Below are 23,259 nucleotides of genomic sequence, written 5' to 3' on the forward strand. Positions count from 1 at the left end.
CATTTTTAGCATATATATAAATATACAGTACAGACCAAAAGTTTGGACACACTTTCTCATTGAATTCAATGAGAAGGTGTGTCCAAACTTTTGGTCTGTACTGTATATATATATATATATATATATAAAATAAAAGTTGCATAATTTTTATGTCACTTATCTAAACATTTCAATCTTAAAGTCACAACAAGCAGTGGAGAGGCCCACTGATTGGAGAGAAAACCACACCATGCCTTGAAGATGCAATCACAGACAGTCTGTAAAACTGAAATTTGAGACCTCTATATTAGTCTATGCTGGTCTAATAGAGCTAGAGAACAACTAGACTACGCCACACTGTACTGCTGTTACACAAACAGACGGTACAGTACAGTGCTATGATTAGTCCTTAACCATGAAGAGGGTAGAGTTGAACTACAACAGACTGCTAGAGCCTCTATGGTAAACCACATGCGTTTACCAGAGTGAGGGGCATCGGTGATGCTTCTAACCAGAGCTGACGACACCGCGAGTTGTCAAACAAACAAAAAAAAAAGATTTTCTCTTTTCTTACTTTTGTTCTAGACAGCAGAGTGAAAACCACTAGATGCTAATTACTTTAGGATCAGATGCAGAGTCTACTGTTTAGTCTCTATTGGTGTCTAAACTAGTCTGATAGTCACCTCCGGTCACCAACCCTTCCCGATGTCCAACACTCCTGTGCGCACACACACACACACACACACACAAACAGAAGTCAAACAGGTGGCAGCGCACAACACATCCGAGGGCTGGGGATAATGGTGGACATGAAACAGATACAATAAACTCCTGAAGGATATCGGTTTGTTGTGTAGAGAAAAAGAAAGACATGATTGTCTGCATATCTGTCTTCTTAGAGCCGCATTTAACCCTTATGATCATCTGCATTTGTACTTACCAACAATGTTTACATGCAAACAATTAACATCAACTTGCTTTAGTTGTTTGTGAAAATATGTTTTCATGTATTTGTTAAAGCTGTCACTATGTCCTGATGGTATTATATGAAAATTACTGAGGTAACCTTGTTTCCTCCCTGTTTTCCTACTGCCATCTGCAGAAATACACCACTCGGTCAGAAACAACCAATCAGAGCCAGGAGGAGGCTATTAGCATTGTCAATCATGTTCGTAAATGTGCTGCTCACACCTTCACCCTTGCTCTTTGCTATGCTAGAGCTCCTTCCCTATACCGGAGCCCAGTGTGAATGCTGAGGCTGGTTAGCATGGCCACGAATGACGGCGGATAAACAGCTCCAATGAACTGGCAATTGTGAGCAGCACGTACATGAGCATGATTGACAGCACAAAGATTTGTCCTTGGTGCTCTCAGTGGTTGTTTCTGACTGGGAGTGGTGTATTTATGCAGATTGCAGTGGGACCACAGAGCGGAGGAGCTTGAATTTTTTCATTAATCCTCCGTGTCGTGTGACACTATCACAACATTCACTGTTTTAACAAATATGTAAAAAACATTTTTACAAAAGATAGCTGCTGCAGCTTTAAGAAAAATAAACAAAATGTATTCAACTTCTTGAATACTTGAAAGTTCCCACAATTTATCATCTGTCGCCAAACGTTTGTGCATTTTATTGGGATTATATATGACACATAAATAATCACTGAATAAAATAAAAACATGTTGAATGCATTGATATTCTTTTATGCCGATTCAACTACAAAAAAAAATAATTGCCTTCAGAAGTCACATAATTATGAAGCAGAATCCATCAGTGAGTGAGTTAATCTGAGTAATAATATTAAATATGGCTGTTCTGTGAAGCCCTCAAAGGTTTGTTGGAGAACATTAGAGAACAAAAAGCATCAAGAAGACCAAGGAACCCGGCAGAAGGTTATGGACGAGCTTAAAGCAAGATTTTGGTCAAAGACCAAAACAGAATTTTCTTTGGGCCCAAAAGCAAAATGTTAGGTTTGGCAAAAAAAAAACAAGAAACACACTATTCCCACAGTGAAAATGTGGTGGTAGCATTATGCAAGCATGCAAAGGGACGCTAATCAGAGTTGATAGAGCTAAATGCAGGTTAATCCTGGAAGAAAACCTGTTAGAGGCTGCAAAAGACTTTCAGACTCACCAGCTACAATGAACCTAAACCTTCAACAAAGCCTATAGCGGAAAGATTTAGATCAGTGGTGTCCAAACGTTTTTCCCCTGTGGCCAAAACTGGTTAAATCAAACCACAAAATTCAGTAAATTTAAAGTTTATGATGTAGTGATATTTCTTTTTTTTTTTATTTACTTGCACAATAATACAATTTTCATGAAATCTTTTACTGCTGCTCCCAATGATTAGTTTAGTGATGAATTATTCTATCAGTTATTCTCATAATCAAATAATTGAAAAAAAAAATTGACAGATTTTTCATTTAATCTGAAATAAAAAATTCTGATTTTTCACTTAATAATAATAATAGTTAAGCTTATTTTATTAACTATAAAAAACAAATAAAATGACATTAAAACAAATAACTAAATGTTATTAAAAAAAACATTTTATTGCCTAAAATGTAATAACGGTATGCACTGAGTGAACTCCTGACCATTTGAAGCAAAGGAGATATATTTACATATAGATTTTTCATCTGAAATGAAAACTGTATATTTTTTGTACAGTTTTGGTTTAATTCCGACTCTGAGTCTGTTGCTTTAGGAAATGTCCTGTGTCAGTTCAGTTCAGTTAATGATTCATCAATTATGACATTATTTCAATAATCAATTAATCACAATTAATCTGATTAATCGTCTCAGTCCTAAAATCCATTAATCCTTGAAGATCCAAAACATAAAAAAAAGCCTTGCAAAAACAAAAAAAATTATTAAAAATTCAAATTTTGGTGGTCATCAGTTGTTTTTCATTTCGTTGACAACATTTTTTGCTGTTGTTGATTTGTGGTGGAGGGGAAGAGTTGGGTGGGGAGCGATCATCAAAATCATTTCAAGGGGCCACAAATGGCCCCCTGGCCATTAGATAAAAGGGTTGTAATGGCCTAGTCAAAGTCCAAACCTAAAATCTATTCAGAGTTTGTGTTTACAGACGATAATTTTACAAATGAGAATGGGCAAAAAAAAAAAAGAAAGAAGGTTTTTTCCAGATACGCAGAACAAATCAGTTGCAGTACACCTGCTAAAATAAAATTGGGGGGTTGGAAGCAGCATAATATCCCCTCCATTTTGTCAGTAGTGCTTTGTTCCTGAAGTAAATAGAAGTTTTACTGAAAACTAAATGTTCACAGCATAACGTCATGAAGACCTTACTGCGTTTAAACCTGTGTGCCAAGGTAGCAGAGAAGGAGCTGAAGCTAAGTCCAAGAGAGGTTTATGAAATCAGGGCAATCCCCTCTGACAGGCTACATCCCGGCTATATGCAACAGTTGGCCCGCGGTGTCGCCTGCCACGGCCCGGGCTGGGAACGCACTCCGCGCAACCTGCCGATTGGGCAGCAGCACTCAACATCTCCGAGGAACAACTCGAGCTTGATGACTCCAATCCTATTAGTGAGGAGAGCTATAGTAATCACAGATGGGGTCATCCCACTCATCCACCCCCACTAGCAGCACTTTTTTTTTTCTCCTGCTCAGCTCGGTATGGGAACAGACTGGGGGGTTGGTTGTTACAGAGACACTGATGTGTCTTTGTGCTAAACTCTTAACTGCGCAGGAAACTTTGTCCTACAAAGATTTAACTCTGCAACGGTCGTCTCTGACTTTACAAACAGCGGGAAGCTGCAAGGACGCCCCCCCCCCCCCCCCCAACCCCCAACCTCCCAACCTCCCAAAAGGGCAACAAGCTGCGCATTAGTTGCATAAATCACAGCAGACCCGGCCCGCCGTATAGCACACTGGTCAGAACCGGTCCGCATCTGTCCTCCAACACAATAAGCCCCAATAAATTCCTGTGCAGCACTGTACTTGCTCTTTAGCCTCGCGGCTGTGCAAAGCTCTTTTAATTCCAGCGCCGGAGTGGTTCACTCGGTCACAGCGTGGCACATTCTTTCTGTTGCCACTGGAGAACTTTTCTCTCTCTCCTCCCTAACAGGATAACCTGCCTGCATTGGGAGTGTGGGGGGGGGGAGGTTGGCGCAGGGTGAGCGGTCTAAAAAGACCTACTCTACTCACCATCCAACCCCTGTGATTGATCACTGAGCCTTCTCCTCGCCCAGCTAACGGAGGCCACTGCAGACCTCCCGGCACACTTGAAACACAAAGCGTTCAAACTTCTTTTCCCCCCACATTTTGTCAGGTTATAACCACAAACTTTGACGAACTTTGTTGGAATTGTGTGCAACTGACTAACACACGCGGTAAATTTATGCATTTCCTTACAAGCAAAGACTAAATAGAGACTCTTTCGCTCGAATACATCCAAACAAAACGAGTTGTTTGGATGAAAAAGATTGTCCTGCTCAGATGGAACTAACACTTTTTTACATGTATCAAAAATTACAATGGATTTTACCGCCATCTCGCCATCCTCACTAGAAGCTGGACTGGGCAATTATCGTATCGTTTATCATTTATCGTGATAAACTTCTTGCTGTGATAAGATTTTTTTATCGTTTTATCGATAAGATTTATCGTTGTCACGATAAATTCGGCTAATGTTAAAAAAACAGAGTAAGATGTTATTGTTAGCATTTTCTCCACTACTTTTTCCACCAGAGCATCAATAAATATTGATTTATTGATAAATTCAAAAATATGACTAAATGAAGTGTCTATGAGCAGTTTAGTGACATAAACCACACTTCTTTAAGTATGTGGTGTCCTATTTTAAATAGGAATGTTTTTCACAAAAAAAAATGAAATAACATGCATTATTTTTCTTTAGTTACACATTTATGCACTAGTTTGTGTTGGGATAAAACAGTGGTGTCCAAACTTTTTGGTACATGACCTAAAATTGAAACTACTTGTGGGCCAGCATTTGTGTTTAATTAATTTTGTTGTATTTTCACCTGCACAACAATAAACTAAACATGAAATATGTTAATGTAAGGAACCACAGATCAATTTTTTATGGAAAAGGAGCAATAAGTCATTATTGATCCAAAACTTTAACAATGTCTTGAATACATGTTCCCAAATTATTTGGGTGGATTATTTTCTTTTTTGTACAAAGTTTTTGGTTTATTTTCAGCAACAACTGAATATAGAATCACTTTTTCTCTAAAAAAAAAAAGAAAGAAAAGAAAAGCTGTGCCTTTAACTCCTTTTCAGTAAAAGTTGCTGACAGTTTATGGTCATACTTACTACGAACTTAGAATAAGAGCAAAAAGCATGTTCAATAAAAGATAAACACTAACATTTTTCATTAAAAAAAAGCAATTGAGATGACGGTAATATCCCGAAACCCCCCCCCCCCCGCCCAAAAAAACAGTAAAACTTGCCCATTTACATGAATTACTAACTTAGCAGACGCACGTTTGGGTCACACTTTGACGTACACTGAAGTTTGTGATTGTCATGCAGCAAAATGTGGAAAAGTGCAAAAAGAATAAAATATACAAAACACTACAGGTGGGAGACGTCCTGGCACAGAGATGGAAGTTTTTGTTGCATCGCTGTGATTTAACTCAACATGGCGAGAGGATAAACTTTCAGCAGCATGGCCTCCAGGGTTTAGGGACTCAGTTCCTAGTTCCCAAAAAATGACTGTAAATCATGCGTATTGGTATCTTTTGTCTTTGGTGACAGAGCGGTTCTTCAACTGGAAGTGGGAGCGAGAGGAGGGGGTGGGGGCATCACTATGGTAATGAGCCCCATGGTGAGTTAGTGGCGTCCAAACATGATGGCGCTACTTGTCAGAGCTGTCGCACCTAAAGTAATACTTAGCAGCTAGAATCAGTCAGAGCTCTCAATCAAACTGCTTCTGCTCCCCTCACTTTTAAACCCGACAGACGCAATCGCTCGTCTTTTGTTAAGTTTGCCACCGTCGCCTTCTTTTGTGGCTCCCACTTATCTCCCAAAGACTCATGAAGGTGAGTTGCCCAAAGCACAAAAGGGCAAAGCAGAAACTAGCCTGCGCTCATTTCAATACAGTGACCAACCCGCGACCAATCACCACTCCCAACTCAGGCAGGGAGGCGGGGGCTGTGGTCCCTATGGTGACCAACAGGCCACATTGTTCCCAGGCCAGCCCACATTCATTACTGACAAAAAAGACACACACACACACACTCACACAATCAGTCCGCAACACAGTCCATTAATACATTTTAAGTTGCAGTTTGTGCGGGTTGAAAAGAGCCCTGAATGAGCGGTGGTGACTTTTTTTTCCCCCCCTCCATCGCTAAACTTGCAGCTTTACTCCGGCTGAGATCAACGGGAAGCTCGCAGGAGTTTTGATTGTCGCTGCTTTCACACCTTGATGGTTTCAGGTTGCATTCACTTGTTCCATTGAGAAACTTTTTGTTAGGTCAATTCCACCCCTTGGGGACAGGAAAAGGGGGGGAAAAAAAATACAAGTCTTGGTTTAGTGTTCTGAGAGGCTCAAAATCAAAGAGTGGCAGAGAATGCAACCCTGTCCCGGTTCCCTTGTTTCTATGGAAATTGACACTGGGTGACATTTTCTTGCCTTGTTTGGCAGAAGAGAGACGAGAGAGCACTTTCTCCCATGTGTCGGCTAATGACTTTATCATGTAAAGTGCTCCCATCTGAGGTGCGGCAGCAGATGCAAGCATGGGACCCGGACTGTGTATTAATGGCACAGGAGGAGGAGAAGAAAAAAAAAAAACCTCATCAGAACACTGGAATCCCACAGTGAACACACTAATATTGTAGGAAAAGTTGCACCTTTCAGGAAGATTACTGGAAAAATTCACTAATCAAACATTGAGCCATGGGATTAGCCAGTGCTGGGAAGGAAACACACAGAGAACTCACTGTTTTGGAGTCCAGCTCGTGTCTGCTTTGGGCCAAAACTTTGTCCACGCCGGCCTGATCGACGAAGGTGACAAATCCGAAACCCCTGCAGAGATCACGGAGGGAAGAAAGCCGTTACTGACGCAGGGACGCGATGTGGATGTCTGATGGTGCTTTTATGAGCAGAGAGGAATCAGATAAACTTTCAGCTCTTTTGGCGGGTTGAAGCCGGGGCTCCCTCACCTCGAGCGCTTAGTAACCGGATCTCGCATCACCATACACTCTTTCACCTCGCCGTACTTGCAGAAGTACTCCTTCAGGCCCTCTGAGACAGAAACAGAAACAGGACGGGTTTGGGAAGGAGCAGACATGCTGCGAATGAGGTCAACAAGTAGGAGGAGAAGTTTGGGAAATTCAGAAGAGCGAGTCGTACGTCTCTCGAGCCCTCGTATGCTTCCTGATCGGATTGCTCTCGAGCTACAGATGCGATAATCTCCGGTATCCGGCTGATACAAATTTTTTTATTTGTTTTCTTTTCTTTCAAGTCTGACCTGCCAAGTCTCTTATTTTCTTAAAAGCAAAAACACGTAAGAATATGTGACCTTAGAGATGTGGCAGTTTCGAATCCATTGGAAAATGAAAGAAGTTACTAGATTGTCTTAAGTTATGAATCAAAGCATATTTCCTCAACAGGAGGTGCACCGATCACAGTTTTCTAGGCCAATAACAACTGTTGATTTTTTTCCCCCCATCCCCAGATCTGACCTGTCAAATTCATGAGTGATTACTTACAATTATTTTTTATGTAACACATATAAGAGAGAAAGTGTTTCAATGGAAAATGACAGCATTTTGAAAGTTATTTCCATTCATAAATCAAGGTATCCATCCTTAACTCTCATCTGATTTTTAATTCAACTCAAAAATGTGACTATAGTTTATAGGCCAAAAAAAAGTAGACGTTTTTAACTTTGACGCACTAAACGAATGGCACAAAATTTTTTTAAAAAATCACCAATAATAAAACCACATTTTAGTAAATCAACGCTTTTGGTTAAAGCATTTACAGACTGAATATAGCGGGAGAGCTTAGTTTTTGTGCATTCATTAAAAAGGGAAAGAAATTATATTTTTTAGAATTTGATATGATAATTACCAGTCAGAGCTGTTCAAGGAAACAATGGCTGATTCCAGTTTCCAGCTGAGTAATCGGTGCATCTCTGCTTTAAATAAAACTTTTTAATGACCTTTATGAATCATGCAGCCTTAACTCTAACTAACTCTGAATGGGAGTATTCATTCAAGAGAAAATATGAAATGTAAAATTCATTGTAAACACAACTATACGCACATCCCGCTTTCAAAAACAAAAATACACTGCATTGACTTCATCAAACCTGCGCAGTAACTTAAACAAAAAACAGAAAACACAGTGACTTTTGAGCAGACGTGGAGGCAGAAAAAGATTTACCTTGTGTAGTTTGCCAGCTGAGTCCACCTATAAACATTTTGCTGTGGAAAAAGTGAGAAAATATGCAGATTAACAGGGTCAACAAAGCAGCATTCAGAGATCTCAGGGCGCCGCTGCCGCTTCCACAGCACCGACAAAGTTGTTGCTGGGCTTTTCAGAGGGATCCCGGAGCTGCAGATGGATTTTCAGAGAGAAACATCTCATTTAGCACGGATCCTCTCTGTGTGGAGGTGTGCGAGTCTAACTCCGCACCTCGGAGCTCTCACGGAAAGCCGCGCTTGTTTTCACAAAGTTTGAAAAACAAAGTTGTCGGGTTTTGTTTTTTTGTGTTTTGTTTGTTTTGTTTTGTTTCTCCGTTACCAGGGGTCGTGAGGGGAGTCCGCGGCGGACAGGCTGCTCTGGCTCCCTTCCGTGTCCATTCCGAGTCCTCTCGGTGTGTGTGAGCCTGCCGGTGTGGGTGGGTGGGTGGGTGTGTGTGACCGGGCCGAGCCGTGCGGGAGGACAGGCGGAGAGCGAGTGAGAGGAGCTGGGCGGGTTTGGCCCGGGGTGACAGAGAGGGGAGCGGGCCAGATGCAGGCTGGGACAGACTCCACCTCCTTCCCTCAGTCCCCGCTGCGGTCCCTCTCTCATCCCACCACCGCTGCCGTCGAGGCGCGCGGCTCCGGCGTCAAGTTAGAGGGAACTAACCCCGTCACTTCCGGCGACGCTTTTCAAAGTAAAAGCAAAGTTGCAAAAGTCTTACCACTTACAATGTATTTGTTCAGCTCAGATGCTTTATTTTATGGAGATTGATGCCATTTTACAGCTCAAGAGGAAAAGATTAGTCACTCCACACAAAAACCTGCTTGTCGATAATATCTCCAGTTGGGTATTAACTAGTTATATTTATTCAGTTAAAATTACTTGAACTTTTTGGAAAAGAAATACTCTTAGGTTTTACTACACCGTACTTTTTACTTGCATAATTTTATTATGAAGTATCGCTCTTATTTGAGTAAAATGTCTGGATAGTCTACCCACTGCGAGTAACTTCACTGAATTAAAAAACGAGCTCATTTTAAACCAAAATTCACCTGATACAGACATACACCTGAAGTTTTTGTTAAAGTTGCAAAAGTTTTATAATGAAAGAAATTGATTTGGAAAAATATATATATATTCCATGCTTTTGTTATATTATATGAATAATTTTATTTTTTATCCTTAAGCTACCAAAGCTTAACATAACTTTGTATGTTGTTCCGTCTTGAGGAAGTAATTTTTAAATATTAAATGATTGATGTTTTGATCAGTTACGTGAGTATACCTTTTTACCAAATACTCTTCTTACTCAAGTCATTTTTGGATGGCTAGGTTTTACTTGAGTAAAATGTGTTAAAGTAGTGCTAGTCTTACTTCAGTACAATTTTGGGGTATTCTACCCACCTCTGGTATCCAATATTATGCGACAAGGGGCGCTGCACTAGAGAGGGCGCCATATTGATGGTGAAAAAAAATTGACCGCATTTTATGTATTTTACGTCTGTTTGTGTGCGCCCATACTGTGTACACCTCAGTTGTGCCCTGTCTGCACATATGGCAACGAAATGAATGGCCAGCATCACGTTTTCGTCAAATGTTGTCAGAGGAGATGCAAAATTTAAACAAACATGTACATGACCTAGTTGCATTTATACAAAAACTTAAAAGCCACACTTGTTCCTGTTCCTGCTGAAATAATAGAAATGTCTTTAATGTGCCACAGAGAGAAAATGTAGGTGCAACAACAACCAAGTGAAAGGCGATCACAGTACATTCACACCAACATAAAAAGTATAAAAAGAATAGAATGCAGTATAGTAAGAGCAAAATTTTAATGTAAATATACTCTGCAGTATTTTTATTGCTTTGTATACTCCGGTCCAAAGAAATGTGCAATTGGATAGGTTAACTAAAAATCAATATACAAAATTTGCATGTGAATAATAAAAGAAAGGAAGGAATCTATCTGTAAACATAGCATTGATGTTATGTTTTACAGGAAGCCTTCTAAGTCAAGGAAGTTGGGCCATTAATTTGAAGAGACAGTTTCCTAGCTTCCTGTCACTATCTTGCTAATGCTGACCACCTTGACCCAAAACCCACTTCAGTTAAGATAAAGAGTTATCAGAAATGATTTGAAGATAAAGTAACTGATTTATGATAGAGTCTTCACTTGGTCTTTAATGTTGCAGAAATAGGAAGGGAAACGGCTCACAGTTTAGAGGAAACATCTCAGGACTGCATGAACACGTAGTTTAAAACACACCTGAAAAGCTTGAAATACACCTCACAGCTCATTATGTACTTATTCAATGATATCCTTGATTTTTACTTGTGTAATAGCTGGTGTTTAAGCTCTACATGCCGTCTAGCTGCATCACTTTAGCGCTCTGTGAAGGGTAGATGTGTTTCAGAGTCCATTATTGCGCTGTCTGCCTCCACATTGCAAACCGGTTTACGCAGTGTGGGACAACAGAAGGTTTGTGTGCTGCGTGCTCATTCATTGCTGAGGTTTAAGCATTTAATTAGTAGCTACTAAAGCCAGCTCCCGCTAATCTTCTCAACACTGACTCAACATGTGACCTGGTAACTAATGTTAAGGCCGATCAATAGCCCGTCCAACTCAAACAAAGGGAATGACAGCTTTGACTTAAGGTGGGTGTAAAACTCATTGCTGCCTTACAAGAGGCTTGGAGTTCGAAGAAAGTTTGGAGGTGCTTTTTAAAAAAAAAAAAAAAAAGAGTATGTTACCGCTGCCATTTATTACAGAGGGGAACAATACAGGGACAGATTGTGCCCCCACAATGGTAACTTACAGTGTGCTCCATCCTCATTGAGCGACGCAGTCAGTGTCCTGACTGCAAGCAGGTCTACTGACTGATGATGGAGCTCTGGAAGTGGGACAGGGGGCCATTTGGACGGGAATTGAGGGGTGTGTTAAGTTTCTGCATGCATGATCAATGGGGTTGAATAGGTTGGGATGGGGTAGAGTGGGGAGGGCAAAAAAAAAGGCAGGCCAGACCAAAGCGGCGATGGAGTGAGAGAGGTGTTTGCAATGGAAACACACACACACACACACACACACACACACAGAGGTGGTGAGCAATGGTTTGTTAATGAGATGGGCAGTGCGGATTGTGTCTCATTACCAATCAGCACAGCTTTGAGTTCTCTTCGGAGAGGACCAAAAACATGCACGCTCCAGTGTGTGCCGCATGTGTTTCTTTTCGATAAAACCTGGCTGTGTGGCGCGGCATTAGTCACAGCGGTATCTGAGCTGTTGGAAGTCCACACACACTGCCCTCTGTCCGTTTGCGTGAGGAGTTTCCTCTCGGTAGTACAATGAGTCTTAATTACAGGTCAGTGGCATGTCTTAGGGAGATAGAGGGAGCTCTGTTACCCTTCCAAATACTGTATAATGCCATCATCCCAAGGGTGGGGTGGGGTAACAAGAGCTGGACACAAAAAGGTGCTGATAGGCTGAACATGAGAACGGTATAATGCGATCGGGGTGGGGAAAATGAGCATTTTACACTGAAAAGAGAGTGGAGGGGGGGGGAGCTAAGATGGCACATTACCTCTCAAAGGATTTTGCCCATTTCGTTTGCTTTACAGTTACCCCACAACTAATTCCAGCCAACTTTCTTTGACAAAAAAAACAAGAGATGGATTAAGGACAAAGACAAACTGGATTGGGGTGAAACAAATCTGCAAAGGGAAAATCTGTGGTTACAGTTACAGCGACGCGTTTTCTACCACCTGTTGATGCTGCAAGTTCAAACCTGCTCACTGTGCCTGATGAATACCTGAATAAGTCTTACACGTCTCTACTCTGAGATACCGTGATGTACGTAGTTGTGAAGCAGATCTTTTTTTATGCTATTTTATTTGAAATAGAAGCTAGATGCATGCATCCAAGACCAATGCTTATAGGTCTTCTGAAAGAAATTGTATCACCCTATCTGAAAAGTGCGGCCTTTTCAATCTCATCTTATTCTGACACCACTAATTAAAATTTCACACAACCGTGCCTTCACAAGTCACCTGTATATAATTTAATCTCAGCCAAAGGTGAAGGGTTAGGTAGTTTTTTTAACATCACACCTCACCATGAACTCATCACCCCAATGGTGAAACACGGTGGTGGAAGCATCATGGTGTGGCAATGTTTTTCCCAAGCAGGCGCAGGGAAGCTAAACAGAGCTAAATATTGGAGAATCCAGGAAGGAAACCTGCTGGAAGTTGCAAAAGAAGCTTAATATCCCAGCAGGATTACCTTTAACATACAGCCAGAAAAACATTATGTTGCAGTGGTCCAGTCAAAGTCTAGAAATCTAACAGAAAATCTGCAGCAAGGCTTGGAAATAGATGTTTTACACTCTCCACTAAATGTCACTGAGCTTGAGCTGTTTTGAAAAGAATTGGAAAAGACTTCAGTCCCTGGAAGTGAAAAGTTTGTTTTCGAGTGCCTCTTTCAACAATACAAGTTTAGACATATTATAGTAAATAATTACAAAATAATTGATTCAAAAATAACAGATATATATATAGATATGTCCACCTCACCTCATATATACCTCACCTTTTTGTTGATGTTGTTTTGGTTTTGAAGAGACCCGAGTCACTGAAATACATTTCTACAGAACTGGGTCAATTCAAAGCATAGATGGCACAACAGCGCCCTCTACTGGCACAGGTTACTCATCAAGCTGTGCTTGACCTACAGTAACTTATAGCGCTTTGAATCACTAGAAGTTCACTAAATAATCAAGAGTCTGGTATGCAGGCGTTCTGAAATAAAAAGAGGAAAATCTCTACTGTGGAAAAAAAAAAACCCTGATTAAAAAATAGATTATCTGTCCTTAAAGCGAGTTTTACATTAAAAATAAGAAATGCATGTGATCTGCAATCACAGTTTCTCATTTATTGGCTCGTTCCCTCTGACTTGGCAGACAGCTTTTGTCAGAAGTCTCAGCAAATGCAACTTTGCTCATGTTTGGTTATTGTTCTTAAATTGTACTTTGGTCACTGTTGGGGACTGAGGGAGAGGGGACAAAGTTCACAGGGCGCTCGTAAGGAGGAGGGGGTGAAAAGGAGGAAGGTTAAAAAAAAGAAAAAAGAAAAATTGACCTTTGAAAGGAAAACAGCAGGTGGAGTGCAAAAACCAGGCAGCTGAGGACGCATCGGGAGGAAAATCAGTGGAGGAAAATTAAAGCGCTCTGGTTTTTCATTTAAAGAAGAGCAGCTCGTATGAAAAAAAAAGAATGAGGCCCAACGCAGGCCGTCCGGCTGCTATTTGAATGCGACAGGGAGAGCACATGCGAGCAGTGTTTGTTTGTGAGGCAGCAGCACGATAAGACACCAGACCAATGGAGGGAGAGGAGAGGGCAGCCATGGCGAGGCCAAGTCGTCTGACCGCCCTTCAGGAGCAGCTCATCTGGGCCCTGCTGGAATCCGGACTGTCCCGGGACGTCCTAGTCCAAGCCGTGGGCGAGCTGGAGCGCAGCAGGGCCGGAGCCGGCGCAGAGAGGGGAGACAAGGGCGATGGAGAGAGCTCCGAGGAGGGAGAAATGGATTTCCCTCCGCCTATATTCCGAGAGCTGGAGAAGCTTCCTCCGGAAGACGCGTCCAAGCTGAGGGCCGAGGTCGACCGGTTGCTGCAGTGAGTACATCCCAAGGTTTTCTGGAGATTCCATGGCAATGGCAAACTCATCTTGATGTCTCGTTGAAGCCGTTATTCCAGCAATTTTTTCCACCCTAAAGGAACTAGGTTAATTTTTTGTAAATTTAGAACCTCCTCATCAAATGAGTCTGTTCCCCCGTGTTCTGGCCAAATCTATTTTTCTGTCTAAAACATTATTCCTCACTTCGGTTCTCCTCTCTTTCCTAAATCCTCCCTCCTTCACATGCGTCTCTGTTTCTCTCTCTGCAATCTGGCTTCTGAGGCAAATTTAAAGAGGGTTCCTCCTTTGCTAGTTACTAATTACCCACCCCCATCATTATTCCCTTGCCATTTCTTAATAAATAAGCTCCATGCATACAGGTAGGTGAAGATTAATGGAGTGGGGCTGGTGACAGGAGACCGTGTTTGCATAACGCTTAAGCAATATTTCGGAGCGCGCCTTTAACAGCAGATTTAGAGAATTTAAAAGACAAGCATTCCCTACAGACACACTTGATACACAAAAACGTGTTAAAGCATCCGTCATTAAAAAGGTTTTCATTTAGTGTTTCATTTAATTGAACTTATATTTGAATATTTGCTGCTCCAAATGGAGTCTTTTAAGGTATCGTGTATTTCCAAGCTTTCACACAAAGTCCAAACGTTAAATCAGGCCTCATAAACCTTTTACACGTTTCTTCCCCTCCAGTGATCCGAAAGGGCTGGACTTTGCTCCCGTGTGCTTTCTCTTATCTCTCTCTGTCAATAGGCCTCTATGCAACTTCCCGGTGTGTGGAAACACATTAAGTCCAATGTTTTCACTGCCTGTACCTGCTTGACACTTCTTTAGAAACTATAGAAGCTGTCGCAATTCTCACATTCTATGGAGAAAAAGAAAAAATGAGTAAATGAAAACTATTTGGACGTGGCTAACAAATTTTTAGCAAATTAAGAAAAGGGAAAATGATGGAAACAATACGCGTTTGGTATTGATGGTCACGTGTGCAGGTCATCAAACCCGTTTTGATTACCTGTATATTTGTACAGAAATTTGCATTTATGGAGGTAAAAGTTACAAACGTGAACGATAACATGGAGTGAAGAGTGCCAAATTACAATACATAACTTAGGAAATATTTTTTTAATGTGTAATGAATTTAATAAAACTGGAACTACAGAGAATTTATTCAATATAGAAATAACTATAGTCAATAAAATCATTTAAATGTAATGATTTTTATTGTAAAAACATAGTTATTTCATGATTTAATAAATAATTTCATGTTCCAAACTGTCAACTTCACCCATCAAACTCAGTGGGTGGGATTAGAGGAGATTCTGAAAGCCTGGCGTCTGATTGGCCACTTCAAACTGCAAGTTAGGACAACTTCTTCTAACTCTGAAATGACACTCGGACAATATTTTGACTGGAACTGTGAAAATATTTTGGAGGCACATATAATTAATTTTATATTTTATCAAAAATATCAGACAGGGATAGGAAAACACTGCAATAAAGGTTCCATTGATGAGATGAAATGCTTTATCATGAAATGGTAATGTTGAAATGAATAAAAATGTAAGAAACTAGCGAGCGGATTAGCTTGTGTATGTTAGCTACTTAAACATTAGTCTCTGTAACTAGTTAAATTGTATTTTCATGAAATATTTATATCGTTGTACTCCATTAGATACAACAGATATTTTTAACAACCAAGTGTTCAAGCCTCAAATGCAACTTTGCAAAATATCGCCTCCGTCATCCCTCTGTCTTGTTACAATTTGACTGAAATTTTAATCCAAGTCTTTCTTTTCTAATCAGAAAAATCAGCCAAAACTCTCCCCAAAATCAGACTCCCAAATCAATCTCAGACCTGAATCATATAAAGACAAAAAGTGAGGGCCCAGAACGCTGGATGATCTAGCAGGGGTGTCAAACTCCAGTCCTCAAGGGCTGCTGTCCTGTAGTTTTTAGATGTGCCACTAGAATCAAATGGCTTAATTACCTCCTCCTTGTGTAGATCAGTTCTCCAGAGCCTTGCTAATGACCTAATTATTCTATTCAGGTGTGGTGCAGCAGAGGCACATTTAAGGTTGCAGGGCAGTGGCCCTGGAGGACTGGAGTTTGACACCTGTGATCTAGAGAGATAAGCAAAGAGGAGCATTTAAATGTCCTTCTCTCTTAACTTTTTAATACACCAAGAATGCCAAAAATATAGTGGTAAACGTTAGTTCTCATAATAAATGTCATTTTGTGGGAGCTCTTCCCACTTAATAAACAGCTTTTGGAAAAAAATAAAATAAAATGGTTGAAGTTAGATTTCATGCATGTCATGTTCTGTGACCAGACCAATTACTATTAGCAATACTGTCAGATAGCAGTTTTTATATGTGTAACCAATAAATTCACATGTTAAGCAACAGATTTCTCTTAACTATGTGACTAATTTTACAAGACACAATTCAACAAACGTGTAAACAAACACAAGTTTTAGTAGCTCTACAGCTATATTGGATTGCTCACAGGAGTCGAACTCATACAAGACATGATTCTGACTTCAGAGGACATTCCAGCAGATTTTTCCTGGAACCCAAAAGTCATGACCTCTGAATACAAATGGTATTTACAAAGAAAATCCCAAGAACTTTACTGCAATCAAAGTGCTTTATAAACTAAGTAGCTGTGTGGTTTTAAGCCTGTGTAACCTGTTAAGTGTTTTGCCCTCTCTACTGAACAGGGAGGACCCCTGGCAGGTTGCAAAAATGGTGAAAAGCTACATGCAGCAGCACAACCTACCTCAGAGAGAGGTGGTAGAGTCCACAGGCCTCAACCAGTCCCATCTCTCCCAGCACCTCAACAAAGGCACACCCATGAAGAACCAAAAGAGAGCCGCTCTCTACAGCTGGTATGTCAAGAAGCAGTGCGAGATCAGTCAGCGTGAGTACAAAACCTGCACAGAAGCACCAACCTCTGCTTGATTTAAACCCAAAGCTAGCAGCAGTCCTAGGAGATGGAGACACACTGGTAATAGAAACTATGGTTTTTTTCATCTAGAATTTACCAATGCCAAACATGGCCTTGCACCGGTGGAGGAACAAGGAGAAGACACCAAAAAAGGACGAAGGAACAGGTTCAAGTGGGGCCCAGCATCCCTACAGATTCTCTTCAATGCCTATGAACGTCAGAAGAACCCCAGCAAGGAGGAAAGAGAGGGATTGGTAGAGGAATGCAACAGGTGTGGCAAGATTTTAGATGATCCATTTTTTATTTTGCAGATATGCAATGATAGGGCAAAACGTGATCGTCACAGACAGATGACGTGAATAACACTGCTTCCCTCCTTTTCATGGATGGGGTATGTTAGGATGAAAACTGAACATTTTATCATCAAAGCTGAAATGTCAACAGCACAAAAATGGGAACGAATAAGAACTTGAGGAAATATGACAAGGGTTGAATTGTCAAGGATAGAAGATTGGGCCAGAGTATCTCCAGAAATATGGGTTGGTGTCTATCAAAGATGGTCAAGTAAGTGAACTAGCAGTAGCTATACTGGATTGCTCACCAGACTCATAGGCAACAAAGGCTCATAAATGCATGTGGGCAGCAAAGGCTGGTTCCTTTCATCGGATTCAACAGCTGAGCCACTCTTGCTCATATAGTGAAAGAACTTAACGGTCTTTCTGATGGGGAAAAAAAATTACACGCACTGCCTGTAGATTAGTCTGAATTGGAACAGTATTGCCTGATGGCTGTATACTCTTTCAACAGAACAAGTCATGCTGCCACAAAGCAAAATTCCTTCAGGAATGGTTAGAGAAGCTTTAGTTGTTGTGCTATCTTCAAAAATGTTCATCTCACTCCAGTCAAGCATCAGTAGGGTGTACTGGACAAACAAGTCCAATCCATGTAGTTTTGCAACTTACAGGACTTAAGATGGCCTGTCAAGATCTTGGTATTCAGTACGAAAGCAAACCTTCAAGGGTTTACTGGAGGCCATTACTTCAACAAGTCAGAGCTGCTTTGGGAACCAACAAACATGATGTTATGCCACATGCTATGAGAATCTCATGATATCCGATTGGGAAATGAAGCACCACTGATTTTATTGTTGCATTTGCTTCTTATTTAGTCAATGACTTCAGTTCATATCTTTCATTTGTTAACTCATCTGTCAGTGTATTTCTTATTTTTCAGAGCTGAGTGCCTCCAGAGAGGGGTGTCCCCTTCCCAGCTTGCTGGTCTGGGTTCAAACCTAGTTACTGAAGTCAGGGTGTACAACTGGTTTGCCAACCGGCGAAAAGAGGAGGCTTTTCGTCACAAGTTGGCCCTTGACACATCTTTCAACAGCCAGTCAGCTTCCTCCTCTAATGCCACCCTTCCAACAAGTCCTGAGCATGGTAATGCGTCACAACTGGTTAAGCAAACCTACAGTTTCTATTCTTTGTAGATAAAGTTAAAAACAGGACATTTCTTGTAAACTGAGATTAGGGATTAAGCTGTTACGACTAAGGTGGTCTTGCAAGTACCACAGATTTTGGTAGACATGACTGTGCAGGTTCTGAGACTGATGTGTGTAAACTAATCACCCTGGATATTGTCCTGAAACCTGATTCACACTGCTTTCCTAGGTGTGAAGTACAGCCAGCAAATCTCCTGTGACACAGGGAGCACAGCAAGAAGCAGCATAGGGGACCGTGTGGGACGTCTCGTGGTTAGCCCTATGCAACTAGAACCCAGCCATACACTCCTCGAGTCTCATAACCCCAAGCTGGTGAGTGTTTGTCCTGGTGTTTCACCAGTCCACTCTGAGAATTCCTACCATTGTGACTATACTTTTCCCTTAGCTGCAGGTGTCCGGCAGTGGACCACTGCCCCCAGTAAGCACGCTGACATCCCTGCACAGTCTTTCAGCGTCTCCAGCCTCCTCACAGAGCCTCATCATGGCCTCGGTGCCCAGCGTCATGAGTTTGGGCGAGTCCTCGCTTCTAATAGGTACCCCAGTCTCTCGATTTACTCTCCATACTTTTGAATGGAAAATATAAAAATACAGAGTGAGGTCTATCCCTGATGTTTTTTACAGGTTTGGCCCCTACGCAATCACAGACCGTCCCCGTCATTAACAACATGGGGGCTGGTTTCACCACTCTCCAGCCAATTTCATTCCAGCAGCAGCTTCACACACCCCACCAGCAGGCAATACAACAGCAGCTTCATGGTCACATGGCTGCCAGTCCGTTCATGGCAACCATGACACAGCTGCCATGTCACAGTAAGGCTACAACAGCATATAAGTTTAACATCACACAGAAGGCAAACACTCATTCATCTCTTCCCCATGACAGTGTACAACAAGTCAGAGTCGCCTCAGTACCATTCGTCCAGTTTGCTGTCTCAAGCCATGGTCATCACTGACAGCAGCAGTCTGGGGACCCTGACTAGCCTCGCTGCGGTCCGACAGGTATGCCTCTGATGACTTTATTGGGCTGGTAGATCTTCAGTAAGATTTTAAACCTCAACCTTAAACTTTGTTTCGAGTAGATCCTCACAGCAGATCCTGAGGAAGAGACGGAGTCCCCTTTGCAGGAAGATTCTTTACACCTGCAGCCACACACACCTGTCCCAGGTAGAGTACCAGAGCAAGCAAAGCCTCACCACTCATTGTCCAAATATATTTGAGAATCTCCATGAATAGTGATTTTGAAAATACAAAAGCTGAATTGTTACAAGTATGACTAAGATTAGGCCTGAAATGATATTCGATTAGATGATGTAAACAAATTCTGCCAAGCTTTAGTTGTCAGACAGATGGCTTGATTTGGCACTGGAAAACTCTGATCTTAAAAGTGCATGTTGGACTAATGTTCAGTGGCTGCAATACAAGTCTAAACCATCACTCTGCCACCAACGTGTTTGGAAATCAGCTTGGGGTGAGGCTCTCTTAAATGTCTTTGTAGTTTTGGTCTCGTCATAACCACGTTTTTTTTGGATATAAAATGGGAACGGTTTGCTAAAGAATGTTTTCCATTGGCCATGCTAAATTCCTATCCATCCAGGAGGTGGTTTCACTTGACAACCAACAATTTAAAGAAGTTTACTCTGTGACAATTGATTAAAGTACCTAACTATACAAATAAATGAAGACACACACAGGTATGAATTGGAAGGGTTCAAAACTGTTTGGAAACTATCCCATAATTCTTTCCAGACTTATCGGCAGAAGCGATTCTTAGCCAATCTGTGGTTGATGTCTATTCTTCTGGGCAGTGTTAGGATTCTCCTTCATGCTCCTGACCAATAAACTGCCTAAACTCCTGCTCATACACACTGAGTCAGATTTACTCATGATCAGCTAATCAAGTCCATTTAAATCTCATAGAGCATTTCTCTTGCTTCTGTTTTTCACTCACCATCAGAAAGATGCAATAAGCCATTATAAAATGGGTTTTATTTCTGTACTGCCAATATTTTTCACATTAATTACTGAGTATGCATAAATGCTGTTTTGAAAAAAATGTATAAATAAAAACAAATTGCGTTTTCTAATCTGATGCTCCTGTGGGTGGATGGTTGAGTAGAAGAAACTAATTTTGCCAGAAACTTCTAACCTGAGTCTAAACTGATTCTATCACTCTTCTGAACAGCGTCTTCTGAGAGCCTGGAGCTGTATCCTTCCTCCCAGACGACAGAACGCCATCAGTCTCACCTCCTCTCCCCTTCACCCACAGACATCGGCTCCTATATGCCTACACAAATGGTGTCCACAGCCCAGTAACACCTCCCTGGCTATGTAGCGGCTCCGGCCTGTCAGCTGGACTAAGGAGGTGTGGGGATGGACAGCTAACGCTGGACAGCTAACACTGGGAGGAGAACCAGGAGACCAGAACCAGTGATGTCTGAGAGTAAAAACTGACTCAGCACAGCTTTTAGTAGTACCTAGTACTGATATTAGTTCTAGGTAAAAAAAAAATAATAATAATCACAACTTAAATAGCAGAAATATCTCTCAAGATCAACACCAAAAATATTTTTATTAAAATATTTAGTTTTTCTTGGAAATTGTAACTTCAGGTGAAACTTGGCAAACAAATGTTACCTGCACTGTTTTTAATTTGCTTTCCTTAAATGCTTTTTTTTCCCCTTTTGATGAGAAGTTTTTGAAAAAAAATATGTATAACCATCAACAACGGATGTAAAGTTATTTTATAAACAAACTAGATGCCTTGTGTTATCTGAGAAATAATTGAGTGTTCCACACCACTTGATCAGTTCAACACAAAACACAGACAGCCCGAATGAGTAAACACTAGATTAAAAACTCAGTTCAAAGCTTCTTCTTCTGCATTTCTTTTACGCTTCTTTTTCTTTTTTTGTTTTATGTTGACTACAGAGTGTTCCTGCTCACCATTGCCTTGGTGATGAGCAGAGGATACAGAGTCCTGCTTATTCTCTTCTTTTTTCCGTTTCGTCTTTTTCTTGACGACACAATGCTCTTCTTCCTCTTCCACCTTCTTCTTTTTTGCTCCAACTTCTGAGCCGAGAGGCTCTACTGAGGAAGATGAGCGCATGGCTGAAGGTAACAGGTCACTGATGGACACCGCTGCCTCCTTCAGTCTGGTTTCCATCTCGCTGTCGCTGTCACTGCAAGCAGCACAGAAAGGTAGAATGTTCTGTGGAAGGTGAAAAACTGCAAATCAAGTGTTTGAAATCAAAGGGAAGGAGAAAAAAAAGAGAAAACCTTGAGCTGGGAGGAGGCCGACGCCTGGGTGCTGACGAAGGCTTGGCATCTTCCTGTCCCGGGACGGATGTAGAAAACAAACGAAATCCTGCAAAAAAATAAAATAAAATTATAACATTAAAGGAGGTCAAGTCAGTTCCTCTAATAGCGAATCTGCTTAAAGAAAGAGCAGACATTTACCCTCATCTTGACCATCATCACATTTTGATTCCAGACATTTTGAGGCTATGTGCTGCGTTTCTGAAATGCAACTGAAGAACAAAAATGCTGCTTAAAAATTGGAGCCCTGAAGAAATAAAGGTCCTCTTCTATAAATGACAACTTTTCCCTACCTGTCCAGAAGATTCTCCAGCTTTCTAGCGACATGTTTCCGAAATCCTTGGGTGACCTGGAGCTCGTTTCCGTCATGCTCATGGTCAGCGACCACAACGCTGTTGCACAACAGAATGTATACACTTTGCCCCTCAGTTTTAATTAAGTGGCTGCAAGATGCATAAACTTTCATTTTCTCCACAGCATAACGATTATAGTATAAAAACCATTAATCTACATCTAAAATTAGTTATTTAGAAATGGACCAGTTTAAAGTGTTGGGCTGTTTTGGAGTAAAACATCTTGTTTTGCAATAAACATTTTTATCATAAAGATGGTTGGTCAGAGCTTTACAACATTCAGAGATCAATCACAACGTCTCTGATTGGTGCGTGATGCATCCCAGATTCAGACTTCCTCCCTTATGGCTCTGTAAAATTAAAAAATAAACTTCCACACTTTCTTTAATTTAATGTGGAAGGCTTCAGCTCTGCACAAAGTCCATTAAGTTTAACTGCTGTGAAATTGGTAAATGTGACAACACTTACCGCTTAGACTCCTGTTTAACACTGCCATCCCCATCTGAAATAAGAAACAGAAGTGTCAGCCTCCTGATGTGCACGGCGACCGTCAAACTCACGAAAATCTAGGGAGCTAAAAATTATTAGTCGTCCAACGTATTTCACATGTACACACAAGTCCTAGCTCTGTAGGTATGTGTGTTCAGGATTAATTACTAAAACGGTTGCAAATGTAAAAATGGCGCATAAATACTAGCATCCTTTACCTTTTGCCTTAAATGTTTGGCTTTCCCAAACGGCCTCCCGGCACTTTTTAAGCTCTTCGTCGTCACTGCTGCTGGAGTCCTTAGAAACTCTCCTTCCAGCGCGGGACGCCATGTTAACACCACGTGCTTGCTTGAGTTTCTGTTTTCAACTGAGAATGCTGGGTAATGTAGTCCCTTATTTCATTGCACACAAAAAAGAAATGACTGCCACTTTTATTATTTCGGTAGGCGAGAAATAGATAAGCCTAACAAAAAAATACTATTTATCTAATAGTAGAGTAATTAAACACCATATTGCTATTTCTTTAAATTGTAATAAATTGTAATAATTGACACTGCACGATTAGTTGATGGCGTTTAAACCTGAA

At 41.1% G+C, this 23,259-nt stretch overlaps 3 protein-coding genes across 6 annotated transcripts in view; 1 reads left to right on the forward strand and 2 right to left on the reverse strand.

Moving 5' to 3' along the window:
* Positions 1-9,328, reverse strand: part of msi1b (musashi RNA binding protein 1b) — a 28,424-nt gene extending 19,096 nt beyond the window's left edge. The window contains exons 1-4 of the mRNA XM_032578176.1: positions 8,731-9,328; positions 8,371-8,411; positions 7,143-7,224; positions 6,921-7,005 (exon numbers count right to left, since the gene is read on the reverse strand). Coding sequence (XP_032434067.1) covers positions 6,921-7,005; positions 7,143-7,224; positions 8,371-8,411; positions 8,731-8,789 — 267 coding nt within the window. The 5' untranslated portion in view covers positions 8,790-9,328. The remainder of the gene's footprint in view (positions 1-6,920; positions 7,006-7,142; positions 7,225-8,370; positions 8,412-8,730) is intronic.
* On the forward strand, positions 1,007-21,388 carry hnf1a (HNF1 homeobox a). 3 transcript variants are annotated; one of them, XM_032578175.1, is made up of 11 exons: positions 1,007-1,147; positions 10,871-10,876; positions 16,828-16,991; positions 17,109-17,289; positions 18,252-18,454; positions 18,686-18,828; positions 18,902-19,049; positions 19,138-19,326; positions 19,400-19,515; positions 19,596-19,680; positions 20,699-21,383. In XM_032578175.1, exons 1-11 carry the CDS (start codon positions 1,026-1,028, stop codon positions 20,827-20,829), a joined length of 1,488 nt encoding a protein of 495 aa, XP_032434066.1. In that variant the 5' UTR covers positions 1,007-1,025; the 3' UTR covers positions 20,830-21,383. The 3 variants fall into 3 exon arrangements, with proteins under 3 accessions (XP_032434066.1, XP_032434064.1, XP_032434063.1); XM_032578173.1 differs by lacking the exon at positions 1,007-1,147 and having other exon boundaries at positions 9,522-14,053; positions 16,792-16,991; positions 18,908-19,049; XM_032578172.1 differs by lacking the exon at positions 1,007-1,147 and having other exon boundaries at positions 9,531-14,053; positions 16,792-16,991; positions 20,699-21,388.
* Positions 21,067-23,029, reverse strand: c12h12orf43 (chromosome 12 C12orf43 homolog). Of its 2 annotated transcripts, none has more exons than XM_032578181.1 (6): positions 22,892-23,029; positions 22,653-22,686; positions 22,125-22,274; positions 21,973-22,043; positions 21,793-21,880; positions 21,067-21,695 (listed from the first exon to the last, which is right to left on the reverse strand). In XM_032578181.1, exons 1-6 carry the CDS (start codon positions 23,001-23,003, stop codon positions 21,374-21,376), a joined length of 777 nt encoding a protein of 258 aa, XP_032434072.1. In that variant the 5' UTR covers positions 23,004-23,029; the 3' UTR covers positions 21,067-21,373. The 2 variants fall into 2 exon arrangements, with proteins under 2 accessions (XP_032434072.1, XP_032434073.1); XM_032578182.1 differs by having other exon boundaries at positions 22,125-22,223; positions 22,892-23,027.
* Positions 23,030-23,259: the final 230 nt, after the last annotated feature.

Source organism: Xiphophorus hellerii, chromosome 12 (assembly GCF_003331165.1).
Source record: "Xiphophorus hellerii strain 12219 chromosome 12, Xiphophorus_hellerii-4.1, whole genome shotgun sequence".
In the NCBI taxonomy this organism is placed as follows: Eukaryota; Metazoa; Chordata; class Actinopteri; order Cyprinodontiformes; family Poeciliidae; genus Xiphophorus; species Xiphophorus hellerii.

Bases quoted from the DNA above. Each gene is read 5' to 3' on its own strand.
- hnf1a (XM_032578172.1), top strand. From the start codon at position 13,761: ATGGAGGGAGAGGAGAGGGCAGCCATGGCGAGGCCAAGTCGTCTGACC. The intron at 14,054-16,791 runs GTGAGTACATCC...TCTACTGAACAG, and splicing joins GAGGTCGACCGGTTGCTGCA to GGAGGACCCCTGGCAGGTTG. The intron at 18,829-18,901 runs GTGAGTGTTTGT...CTTTTCCCTTAG, and splicing joins AGTCTCATAACCCCAAGCTG to CTGCAGGTGTCCGGCAGTGG.
- c12h12orf43 (XM_032578181.1), bottom strand. From the start codon at position 23,003: ATGGCGTCCCGCGCTGGAAGGAGAGTTTCTAAGGACTCCAGCAGCAGT. The intron at 22,275-22,652 runs GTAAGTGTTGTC...TGCATCTTGCAG, and splicing joins GTTAAACAGGAGTCTAAGCG to CCACTTAATTAAAACTGAGG. The intron at 22,044-22,124 runs GTAGGGAAAAGT...TTTGTTCTTCAG, and splicing joins CTGGAGAATCTTCTGGACAG to TTGCATTTCAGAAACGCAGC.